The following is a 12,643-nucleotide window of genomic DNA, read 5'->3' as shown; positions in this document are numbered from 1 at the left end:
GCTGGGTGGTGCGGGGTGGGTGTCCCTGTGGCTGGGTGGTGCGGGGTGGATGTCCCTGTGGCTGGGTGGTGCAGGGTGGGCATCCCTGCAGCTGGGTGGTGCTAGGTGGGCATCTGTGTGGCTGGGCGGTGCAGGGTGGGCATCAGGAAAAGCTTTAGCCAGGCTTCCATGGTTCTGCCTGTCCTACATGGACATGAAAGCCATTTTTCTCACTTGAGACAAAACTGGATTTACAGTGTTTAAAATGTACCCATTAATTAGAATTTACTGGGCATTGCGTGGGGTTTTCGCCCTGCATGACTTCATGGACATAGAGGGCAGGCGCCTGGGTCTCCTCGAGCGAGGCGGCCCCTGAAAGTTGATCATGTGTGGTGGCCAGGCTCTCAGCATGAGAGTTGCAAGCTTCCATGGAGGGTCAAAGAGAATGAAAGGGCAGGGAAAGATCTGGTGGAGGAGGGGGCCGGGCTCTCATGGAGCCATGGAAAGCTGGGGGATCAGGAGGGGCCAGGTAGAGCCAAGGCAGGGCTGATGTGCGGGGGCCACATCCGAGCACTGAGAGAACACCGTACCTGCAGTGCAGCAGCGTTACCTGGGAGAGCCACTCGGGGAGGCTGGCAGGGCAGGGCGGGCAGAGCAAGCAGGGCCCCTCCCTGAATCATCTTCCGTAGTTTAGGATCATTTTCAAAATCCAGGTTTTGTTTAATAACAAGTTCATGAAAGACATTGTTTCTATTTACCCTTCTTAAACATACACAAAATAAGCTGGGGCAGTAAGAAGAGCCGCGAGGTGTGGTTTTCTGTAAGATGTATGGCTGATCCCTGTCACCCAGGTTTGGGAAGGTAGCGCATCCCTTTGAAGGTGCTGGGCCCGTGTTTCTGTCGTCTCCTTGACATCTTCTGTGAGTGGAGCAGAGTGGCTGTACGTAAGGAAGAGCCCAGCCTTGTTACTCTATTTTTATAAAGCACAAAGGCTGTGCGTCTGCAGTCGACGGAGAAAACGTCTTTAGTGCCTGAGAAGCCTCGCAAGTGCTGACTTCCCCAGCCGCCATGCCTGGCTGGGTGAGCTCTCTGATGAGCGTTCAAGTGCTACTTTTGTCCGGTGAGTAGATGGCGTTTTTATTTTTTATTTTTTGCTACTAGGCCTCACACTCAGGACCCTGCACTTGCCAGGCAGGCACCTACGCCTCTGAGCTATTTCTCGGTCCCTAGAATGTGTCTAAATGGATTATAAATTAGAACTCATTGGATTACCTTTCTTGAGAACTATTACTACTAGTTAAATATTCTGGTTGCATATTCTGACTATATATATATATATAATTGTGAACTGAAAACATAAATTAAAAATACTATTTTGGAAGGAAATATCTGCATCTGGAATGAAATTTTCTGTTTAATAATTGTTTTTTGATTAATATTAATTCTGATTCATATCTTCTGGTTAATACTAAAATCTTATATTCATTGCGATTAGATAGAAATGTCAGCTTTTAACAGTTATTGGGGGTTACGGTGATAGTTCACAGCTTTCAGTAATAATTTATAACCTTTCTTTTGTAATTTCTTTCTGACCTATCTGATGTCATTCCTTTTAGCTTTCCCTGCCCTACCGTCCCTAAGGGAGTAACTTATCATAGTGATTAATTATTTGCTTGTGTTATAGTCTCCTTTTCTCAAATCATGTTTGCAGATTTTTGTGAATTTGGTTATCCTTGGCATCTTCTTTTTTTCTTTATGTGTTTGGTACAGGGTCTCACTTCGGAGCTCTGACTCATAGTTATCCTCCTGTTTTCAGCCTCCCCAGCACTGGGATTATAGGCTTGTGCCAGCATATCTGGTCTCTGTGGCCGGCTCAGCATGCCTGGGGGGTGGGCCAGTGCGACATGTGGTGCTGGGGATTGCAACCCGGTCTGCGTTTGCCTAAGCAAGATTTAGTCCACTGAGCCATCTGGCCGGCTTCCTCGGCATCTTCTCATGACAATGATTTTCGTCTTTGACTGAGAGCATCTAGTCATCTCTGAGGGACAGGGTGTCCTGGCTGGTTGGGTCTGCTGGGCTGGGCATCCTGATGTGGCTGCTGCCTCCCTCAGGTGTGACATAGGGCACCAGGCCCAGGTGTGGACTGTCCTGTGATGTTTCTGTCATGGAGATGACAAAGCGCCCCCCGGGCCGCCCTTTCCTCGCTTATCTCCTCACTGAGGAGCTGTCTGACTTTTGCTGGCTTCCTTGAGGTGGGTTCCCTTTGCTGAGGCACGTCCAGAGCATTATCAAAGATGGAAGGATTTGCTAAGGCCCGGCCTGCAGACGGGCTGTTTGGGAGAACCCAACCTAGCCGGCCACGCGAGGTCTGGGACATTCCAGCAATGACTCTTTCCCAAGAGTCAGGGCAAAACTGTAGGGAATTTTGTATTGATTTGGGGAATGTTCAACTTATTCTATTGAGCTAACTCCCTGGCCCCCTGTATATACTAAATGGAAAAAGAGAGAGCAGGGTACAGGTGGGAGAACCGAAGCAGGTCAGCTTCCAGACGTGCCCCGCCTGAGCAGGGAGTGGAAGGGGGTGTCGGCCTTGCGCTTCGTGGGGCTGCTTGACTAAAGGTGGGAAAGAGGGAAGCCGGAGCCCCAGCTCAGTTGGGAAGCAAAGGTGTCCCCAATGTTACTTCTAAAGGGAGTGCAAATCCAAGACCACTTTGCCCAACACTGGGATTCTGGTGTCTGTGAAAGGAGAGGCGCAGTTTGCCACAGAACAGGAGGTCTGGATCAGTTTGCTCTGAGCAGGAGCCCCTGGTCGGAAACGCCAACGCTGGGCCAGAGACCCTCCACCGCTTGGGAAGGGTCAGGGTCTGCGCCGCCGCGGCAGGCTCTCCTGCGATTCCCACGCACAGCAGTTTGTAATAAAGTACTAGGAAGCGAGTGGATCAAACCTGACCTCCAAAAGCACTGTCTGTCTTGCCTGCAGCACCACACCTGAGTTTACGCATCCAGCCTGACGCAGGCAGCCTGGCGGGTGGAACGTGGCTCACCATCACCTGCGATGGTAGGTTTGGGTACCCCGCCAGAGTCCTCGCAGGTCTGCAGAAAGCAAGTCCTGGCTTTCCTCGCTGGAGGGTGGGTGTGAGGACGGGCTGCAAAGGGTGGACGGGTCTGCGTGGCTAGCTGTCGGGTGCTCACAGGCTCGCGCCCAGGCGCCTCCAGGGAAGTCCATCCTCCGCTCTCCAGCGGGGCGTGGGGTTCTAGGAGCGCTGAAGGAGACCACGTTACGTCCCTGTCACCTAGTCCAGGTTCTGGTGTACTCCTTTTGATGATTCTGTAGCTGAGATCTTCTAAACCACGGCTTAGTGTGTCCATTTGTAGCACGGTGCAGAGTGACTCTGAGGCCTGAAACATTCTTTCTTGGCTTCAGGCGAACCTGAACAGCGGTTATTTTCCGTAAGCCTGTGCGTAAGACGGCTGCATTCTATAGCAGGCGCGAATGCCTTTGGAGTGTGAGCTGAACCCCGAGACGCACCATGCCTCGCACTGCCCCCACGAAGCCACGTTTTTTGCACTGACCTGTGCGGATGACAACGGCTCAGGCTCGGGTTTGCTCTTTGCCTTATGCTCAGGTTTGGACCCAGGCGTCCTCTACCCCCGCAACGGCTCCCAGCTGGAGATAAGCCTGGTGAGCGTGGCCGCGCCAGCCTTGCCCGGAGTCCCCTGTGATGTCACTCCCGTTTTCTTGGAGGCGCCTGTGGTGATGTGCCAGACCAGGTACCCTAGCTGGGCAGGGTGGGTGGGCCTTGCCACCTCGGTAGCGTTTGGTGGCATGGTGCAGCGATTCCTTTTGTGACTACAATGATCCACTACAGTTTCTGGAACTTTTCTGAGTGAATAGACTCCTTCAAAGGTTCCCACCAGGTCTCTAGGGCTCAAGGGGAGATGAGTGAACGGGGAAGAATACAAAGATGCTTGCGCTGATTGTGTATAAATCCAAAGCCAGTGAGGAAAGCAGTGTGCTTTGGCTTAGTTAGCTTTTTTTTTTTTTTTAATTTAGGACAAGGTGTACAGGGTGTACAGGGTCTCACTGTGTAGACGGACTCGTAGCGATCCTCCTGTTTACAGCCTCCCAAGAGCTGGGATTACAGGTGTGCCACCATGCCCAGTCTCAATCGTTGTCTCAGTGCACCCCACGGGCAGGCCCAGGGATCAAACTCCCGGCGCCTGCGTCTGCCTAAGCAGGTGCTTAAATCCGCTGAGCTGTTTGGCTGGCCCCTCACTTTGCTTTTACTGTGCTTCTGCTGAGGAAGTACTTGTTCAGGACTCCAGGTCCAGCTGTTCTACTCAAAGTTCACTAGCCTACGAAGTCTGTGCGCGTTCCTCCTTTCTTTATGCACGTCGTAGAGATGTGGCTGAAGGTGTACCGCTGGAGAAGGAAAGGTGCCGTCACCTCCTCTTGGCTTCTGTTCCTACTTTCAGGAAGGCTTCTCTCCTCCATATCTGCTCACTGAAATCCACTGGCTGTACTCCATGCACCATCCCATCCCTGAGCTCACTGCTTGGCAAAATCTTTACATTTATTTATTTATTTATTTATTTATTTATTTATTTGATACAGGATCTTGCTACACTGTGTGCCGGGGGTTCCGTGGCTGGCACGGCATGCGGTGTCAGGGATCGAACCCCAGTCCGTGTACTTGCCAGGCAGGTGCTTAGACCACTGAGCTATCTCCTCAGCCCTCTTTCTCTTTTTTTAAAAGGGAAGAAGGAAACGTTTTTTAGTTGTTCAACCACAGGATGCATATATGCCCACATACTGTGCTCTGATCTTGTTTGCTTTTATCTTTTATTTTGTAAAAGGGTCTCATTATGTAGCTCAGGCTGGCCTTGAACTACCAGCCATCCGTCTTCTCAGCCTCCGGAGTGCTGGGATTACAGCTGTGTGACACCACACTTGCCTTTGTGCTCTCATCCTGAAGGGGGACCTTTTGTAATTTATATAAAAGTACAGCATGTACCTTAGTGACCTTGTTTCTTCAGTCCCGTCTTTCTCATGATAGTTAGCCAGCTGAACTTGTTAGCTTCATCCTCATAGAATTCAGTGCTTCCAAGGTGGGGTGTGCGTTTGCTCTCCCCAATGTGGTGCTTCTGGGACACTGAACAATACCTTTTAGGTAGACAGCATTCAACCCATATCTGTTCAGTGATCCTCAATTTTTATTTTGGTGCCAGGAATTGAACTCAGGACCTTGTGCATGTCAGGCAAGCACTGTACCACTGAGCTATATTCCTGACCCCTCAATGAGCATCTTATAGCATCATTGATTTTAAAACTGATTATGCTTTCTTTTGGTCTCATGGTATTCGTAGGCATAGACTTTCTACAAGAATTTGTCTTGAAATAAGTAAAATTCTTAGGATTTATATACATTTGATCTCAGTTCCAATTACTAATGACATTAAGATGCACCATTGGTTTTATGACATCTTTTTAGAGAAAAAGAAATACACCCTCTTAGTTATACTAATTGACTGGAAGAGAGATATGAAATTCATTTAACATTCAAGTGTAAAAAATTATAGTTTATCATCAGTGAAATAGTGCCATATTCATTATAAAAAGATTTAACTGCTTTCTCTAGAGCAGTCATTGCAGTGTTAAAATCAGTACTGTTCAAGAACCTAACTTTAAAGTAATTATAAGTGGATGTAGGAAGTAAAAGATGAAATATCAGAAGGTTTGGTTACCTCCGTTTTATAAATGCTGGGATAAGATCAGCAGTGGTCAGGAGCTGGGTGTGCGGGAGCCCAAGGCTAGTGACTGCTAAGGATTCCACTTTCTCTCCTCAGATCCCTGCTGTCCGAAGCCTACGAGGGCCTGTACTCCCTGGAGGTGCGCTCTGGTGGACAGGTTGTGTGCAGCCCAGGCCCAGGCCCACAGGACAACTGCACTTTCAAGGTGGGTTCAAAGGATGCAGAAATGTGTGTTTGCCTAGTTGGAGAGTCTGCCTGTGTCGTCCACAAGGTATAAGTCAGTCAGAGCCCACTTTTAGAGAATAAGAAGAAAGACGGGTGACAGTTATGGGGCTTCTGGTCAAAGCCGAGTGTTAAGCGCTGTGTGTCAGGCTCTGGCTGGCTGCCCATGTACATTGTGCATGTGTAATACACTGATTTATGAGGTACTCATTTATTATACAGTGCTTAGTGATGAGCAACTGAGGCTGAGGGAGATTAAATAATTTGCCCAGGGCATCCAGGCCATAAGTGGCAAGACCAGGACTTGCACCTGCCCTGCCCCTAAATCCACACTTCACCTGAAGTTCACAGAGGGGCCACAGAGGTCCCCTTTGTGGATTAGTATTTCATTGAAAGTGAACTCATGAGGGGACTCTGGGACACAGGTGTCCTGGTGAAGAGACCCACAACCTACTTGTGCCTGTGCTTCAGGCTAGGTTTCTGCTAATCTTTCTGGTACTAGACTGGAAAAGGCATTTCCTGGGGAGATTACCTTTTATGGGGTTCAATGATGGGGGGCAGGGAGAGAAAGAGAGGAAAGAGAACGAGGAGGGGGAGGGGGAGAGGCAGCGGGAGAAAGAATTAATGAGGACAAGACTTAATTTAGAGCCTCTGCATCTATCCTGATACTTGAATTCAGGTTTGGTTCAGTCTACAATCCATACCTGGCCGGTTTTACACTGACATGATCTCTGAAGGTAAACTCTAGGCTTCCTTTAAGAGGCAGAGCTCTGGCACTGCCTTAGCAAGGGCGCCTCTGTGTGAAGAGCAGCTTCCAAGAGCTCAACTGAGCTGCAACTGACACTCTTGGAGAGGCAAGAGGCCGCCTTCCACATTCACATCTAACATGATTCACATTTTTAAAAAATTTTATATATTTGGTACAGGGTCTTGCTGTGCAGCTCAGACTCTTAGTGATCCTCCTGTCTCAGCCTCCTCAGGGCTGGGATTACAGGCATGTGCCACCATTCCCAGTCTCAGATCTTGGTGGCCCTCAGCATGCCCAGGGGTGGGGTTGGCGTGGCAAGTGGTGCTGAGGAAAGGACCTTGGCCCTTGCGCTTGCCTAAGCAGATGCTTAGTCCACTGAGCTATCTCGCTGGCCCTCTGATTCACATTTTATATAGGAAATTTGGTTTTGAATTAGAATTTGCTGTCCACTTCCACTTAACATTTTGTTTCTCAGTCCATGAAAATCTTTTTTTTTTTTTTTTTTTGTACATTTGCTTCTGCCCATACTGAGCAGAAAGAAAAATAGTTATATCGCCTTTTCTAATAGAGGCTGGGCCACCACCTCTACACATCTCAAGGAATATAACAAGAGAGAGAAGGCCACTCATCCTTAATTACCATGCCACATTTTACCCCAGACAGTACTTTTCTTACTTAGTAAAGGATTAGCTAGGATAGAGAGGGAAAGAAGAGAAACACATCCTGAAATTGCACATCAAAGGAAACAAGCACAGTGTGGTGAACTGATGAAGAACCACCAGGGAGGCAGTTGACGAGAGGCATTCCAAGCTAAATAAAATACTCTGTGGCTCTTCGTTTGGGGACAGGGACTGGGGAAATGTGAATATTAAAAATTAATTTCATCTTGCCAGTCCACTCCGAAGAGCCTGCTGGGGGCATGACAAGTTTGAGCAGCTTGCGGAAAGTTCGTGAAGCAGCTGGTGGCAGCGGCTTTATCACTCTAATCCACCACTCCCCCACCTCTCTCGCTGACCTTGCTAGGGCTCGGGGATCAGCATGCGGGAGGCTTGATTTAGAAGCTCATTAATTTTTCACCGTCGTGTATCTTGCCTGGTGGGTGACTAGGGGCCTGTTTCTCTTAGAAATGTACATTCTACGCTGTGTCAGTTCAGAAAGAATCAGAAGTGAAGCCTTTTTTGTGGCTTAACCCTGAGAATGCACTGTCACATTCTGAGGACTTTGCAGAGAGCAGTGGAGAGGTACCAGTGGTCACAAACTGCTGGTAGAAGGACTGCAGGCAGTGGGGCATCTAACATCTCAAACTGGGAAAGGAGAGGCATGCTTCTTTACTTGGTCAGAACGCTGAGGTTCCTTCTTCCGCATTTTATAACTTGTGCAAGGTGGGGCAGGGGCTGTGCTCTCCCTGCCGGTGCTCCTGTGGTAAAGGTCCGATGGAAGTGCTGAAGGCTGATGGCCGTCCCCGCGGGAGTGGACCGCTGGGCAGGTGTGCATGCAACTAAAACACTCTTATCTTTTGGTGAGATCAGAGCCAGGTCCTCATCTGTGAAGCTGCAACGTTCTGCTCTTGACCCCCTGGCTGGCCCTACATTCTGGGAACTGTTTTCTAATCTTTTCCTGTAGTGATTTTGCAGATAAGCTCAGTGACACATGATATAGCTATGTGGATCCATACGGAGAACCGCGCTTGACAGGCGGTGTCCACTACTTGTTGATTCCCAGTGTCTGTTTCGGGCTGTTGATTAACAAGTTATTATTCTCTGGTGATATTCTCCCTGGGCAGATGGACTCCTTCGGTGCTGGAAGCAGACCCAGCAGAACTATTTGCTTTAGTTTGTCCTACAAAGGGGAAACAGCATAGAGTGTGGATGGGAGGCCATCCAGAGGCCCAGGGAAGGCGGGTGGCTGAGCCTCCTCCTGGGTAGAGGACTGAGGCTCATGGCTCAAACCTTGGCCTAGTCTGTCCATCCTCCCTCTGCCTGCCTCATCTTCCTAAAGACTTATTATTATGTTGTGCTGGGAAATTTTGAACTCTTCCCCCAATTTTTAAACTAAAATCTATGACAAATTGCCGTGAGCTCTGTTCATCCTGCTTGTGCCACAGAACACCAGTACTAGTTTCTATCTAACAGTTCTTCAGTACCTGCTACCCGACTCTCTCTACCGCTGGTCTCCTCTACCATTCCTGGCCTCCAGTCGGGCCATCCATCCTTATGTTTCTCCATTTCTTCAGACTGGCCCAGGAGTAATTTTCTAATAGAGTAGTAACTAGTCTCACAATAGCCCCAAGCCTACAACTGAAGTTGTAGCTGTAGTAGAATAGAAGGTAAGATGGCACAGAATTCCTCCAATAGCCTCGGCCCATCTTTCCCTCTCAGCAGTGTGGTGGTCATCCTGGGTTGGGCTACTTGGTTCATTTTCCAAAATTCAGATGTCTTCTCCATTCTAGGCTGTTGACTCTTCTGTGCAGAACTTGTGCTTAGTGTGATGTATTTCATGTGGAAGGGCACTGTAATTGGATTTGGAGTGTCCAGGACAGCCTTGGGGAGGTTCAGACCTCTCCTCTTGTTTCCATTTTTTAAAAAATTATTTATTTTTTTTTAAATTTTATTTTATTGGGAAACAAATAGCAATGAGACAGTTTCAAAACTGATTAATAGGACAGTTTCATTAATTAATACATTGTACATTGTTATCTTCTTAGTGGTTATCCATAGTACAAGATGCAGACAGGATATTCTGTCCAAACACTGTTAGTACAAATCTGTCTTCTCATTGAATTAAGTGAAAGTAGCTGTATATCTATCTTAACTATTCTGCATATACAGATACAAAATGGTCCTTCCTTTGTATCCCCTTTTTTTGTTTAGTCCTGTCAGAGATGGGTATTCCATTGGCATCTAAATACTATAGGTTCTTGAATTCAGCAAAACAATCCAACACAGTCCAGCAGTTCACAATAGTAGTGGGTTATCTGTAGAAGTTGTTGACTTGATTTTTTGGGTGGAACCGGGGATTGAACTCAGGCCCTTGTGCTTGCCAGGGAAGCACTATTCCACTGATCCATCTCCCTGGCCCAGAAGTTGTTGACTTGAGCCTTGAAGAACAAAGTGGCTTCCATTTCTGGAGCCTCTCGCCTCACTTTCCCGCCCCCAGGCAACCTTCCAGCTTCCTTAGGTAGCCTCCTTTGCAGACACACCCAGCTGCTCATTTTTTGTGGCTGGCTGATTCCTACCAAGACACTGGCTGATAACAGTTGAAAATACAGTCCCCAGTGAGTGAACACCGTGGCCTTTGGGATGGCAGCTCACCACGATAACTTCCTGGGGGTGGCGGTGGGCAGGTAGAAACAGGCCTGTCCAGAACTGGACAACATGGTCCAACCTTGATCAAATTCCCTTTACTTCATATGCACAATAGCTCCTATCATTTCTGTTTCACAGAAATATGAGGCTGAAAAGAAGTAGGCAGGAAGGTAGTTCAAGAAGACACACCATATTGTATGCTAGTCTAATGTTCTAAGAGCGGTGGCTACTGCCTCTTGTGTTCATGGATAAGCTAATGGAATTCTCTCTCCTGATCCTATTTTCTAAACAGTTTTCTAAGGCACAGACACCTGTTATTCACCACGTTAATCCATCAAGTGGAGTTCCAGGTAAGAAGTCTTCTGTCAAATTGAAATTGTTGGAAACTCTCCTATGCAGGTGGTGGTCTCGATAAGAGGGATAATTCAGCTTCTCTGCCGAAGTTGTTTTGAGAACAAGCAACAGCCTCCGGTTCATCCCCCGCCCCCATTCATTTTTAACCTAGTCTGGCCTCCCCTTTGGGCATTTTCATTCTATTGCTTCACTGATAAGAAAACCAAAACATGATGAGAAAAAAAGTCTAGCAAAATCAAACCAGTGAGGGCTAGAGAATGGAGGAAGTAGAAATCATTACTGCTCTTAGCTTTATAATCATCCCCATGATAATGAACTTTTATTAAAAGTCTGCTGTGTTCCAGGTTCCACTCTAAGCTCCTAATTTATGTTATCTTATTAGGTTTTTTTTTTTTTTGTGGAATCGGGGATTGAACTCAGGTTCTTGCACTTGCCAGGGAAGCGCTTATTCCACTGAGCCATCTCCCCGGCCCTTCTTACTAGATTTTAAAAGCCCAACAATATAAGAGTTATTATTTCCACTTTGACAAGCTGAGACTTCAACCCATGTCTACCTTTTGCTTTGTGTTGAGGCCCATGTCTACCTTTTGCTTTGTGTTGAGTAGTATAAGCCGCTTGGACAGCCATTAGCTCTAATTTGTGAGGTAGAGAATACAGGTGTATAAAGGCCAGGAAGGTAGAAGAGAAGAAAACTGTGTACAGTTGCAGGTTTTAAATAAAGAAGGGATTGCGACCCACAGATTCTGGAACTGCTAAATCTGCACTAAAAAGTTTAGTAAACACAGCTAGGATTATATATAGTCTACAGTCTTGTCTCTGCCTCTATTTTGGGATTTTCATTTGGCCAGAGTTTCCAGACTGACCTAAATATGGGGATATATGCTATTAAACTTTTTTTTTTTTTTTTGGTGTGGAACCAGGGATTGAACTCAGGCCCTTGCATTTGCCAGGGAAGCGCACTACTAAACTTTTATATGTGGCTTTATCTAAATGCATAAACTGCCCTAATTGTTTTGATTGGCTTGATTAATCATGAATTCCAGAATAAATATCTACGTTATTCAGAACTATTTGTGTTTTGTTTGAACATATATATAGACACAGATTAAAATACATATATCTATATGTCTGTATATCTGAAACTGACATTATTTTACTCATGTGGGGTTTTCACAGATCTGCCTCATTGCATTAGTCTGAGGAACCAGTACATGGAAGTGGAAATGTTGTATTAAAATGAAAATTTAAACCATGTGCAGCTATTTCGGTTCCTGCTGCTTGGCCGTGGAAAGCTCTTGTCGAGATGGCAGAAGTCTTGTTAGGGCGAGGCGCGGAAGGAACCAGCTGTTGGACGTGATTTGGGACGTCAGCGAGGGCCGCCGCCGGCCCGCCTCTCCCGCTGGGCAGGAGCTCTGCGGCCGCTCCTTCCACCTGCTGCGGGCGGGCGGGCGCGGTGGGCGGCGGCCGGCTGGGTGGTCCCTCCGGGCACCGGCTGCGCGGCGGCTGCGCTTCCGCGATCGCGTTCCCGATGACCACTCTCATTGCGGGTGGCCGGTCCGCGCGTGCAGCGCGGGCCTTCGAGGCGAGGGCTTGCTTGCCGCCCTGGACCCTCGCCGTGAGCCGCTCAGCAGCCTCTTTGTGGCTTTTTTTGTTTAGAAACAAAACAAAAACTCACAGGCTCTCCTAATTTATATAATCTGTGACTTGTTTTTAAAATCCTGTTTTTAATGCTAAAGAATCAGTGGTGTAGCTGTGTTAGCTAGCGAGAACGATTCTGCCAGTTCTTAGCAGCAGCAGGAAAGTCGGAGGTGCCAGACTTTGACTAATTCTGTGACCTGTGTCTGAGTCATGGAGTCCCACCGCTGCTGCCCATCGACTCTTCAGTGGTTGTTTATGCCTGACAGGGTCTCATTGCCTCAGTGCAAATCGTCCCTCGTGAGACACGCCCTCCTCTCGTGCTGTGCCCTCAAACACAGCACAGAGGAAGGTCTGGGTGCTGTTCTTTAGGGATACTTAGTGTCCATGAAGAACCTCCAGTCTTGTGGATTCCGTGATCTCATGAACCCCAGAGAGACTAGTTTCTCTTCTACTTCTTCAGGCTTTATATTACTGCACAATACCTCTCTCACCTCTAAGAAGTTTCTGTGATATAGAAAGTTGGAGTTTAGATGAGTAAATTCCCTATTTAAAAGGCTTATCATGGGTCTGGAGAGATAGCTCAGTGGTCTAAGGGCCTACCTGGGAAGTGCAAGAACCTGGGTTTGATTCCCTGTACTTTCTGCTG

General features: G+C 47.7%; 1 protein-coding gene across 1 annotated transcript in view; it reads left to right on the top strand.

The window, feature by feature from the left end:
• Positions 1 to 239: 239 nt before the first annotated feature.
• The window catches only part of Pkhd1 (PKHD1, fibrocystin/polyductin), a 503,959-nt gene continuing 491,555 nt past the window's right edge, over positions 240 to 12,643 (top strand). The window contains 5 exon segments of the mRNA XM_023712007.1: positions 240 to 1,099; positions 2,960 to 3,037; positions 3,606 to 3,750; positions 5,827 to 5,935; positions 10,298 to 10,355. Coding sequence (XP_023567775.1) covers positions 1,048 to 1,099; positions 2,960 to 3,037; positions 3,606 to 3,750; positions 5,827 to 5,935; positions 10,298 to 10,355 — 442 coding nt within the window. The 5' untranslated portion in view covers positions 240 to 1,047.

This window comes from Octodon degus, unplaced genomic scaffold (assembly GCF_000260255.1).
Source record: "Octodon degus isolate 3935 unplaced genomic scaffold, OctDeg1.0 scaffold00022, whole genome shotgun sequence".
NCBI lineage: Eukaryota > Metazoa > Chordata > Mammalia > Rodentia > Octodontidae > Octodon > Octodon degus.
This window is presented reverse-complemented; position numbering and strand designations above follow the sequence as displayed.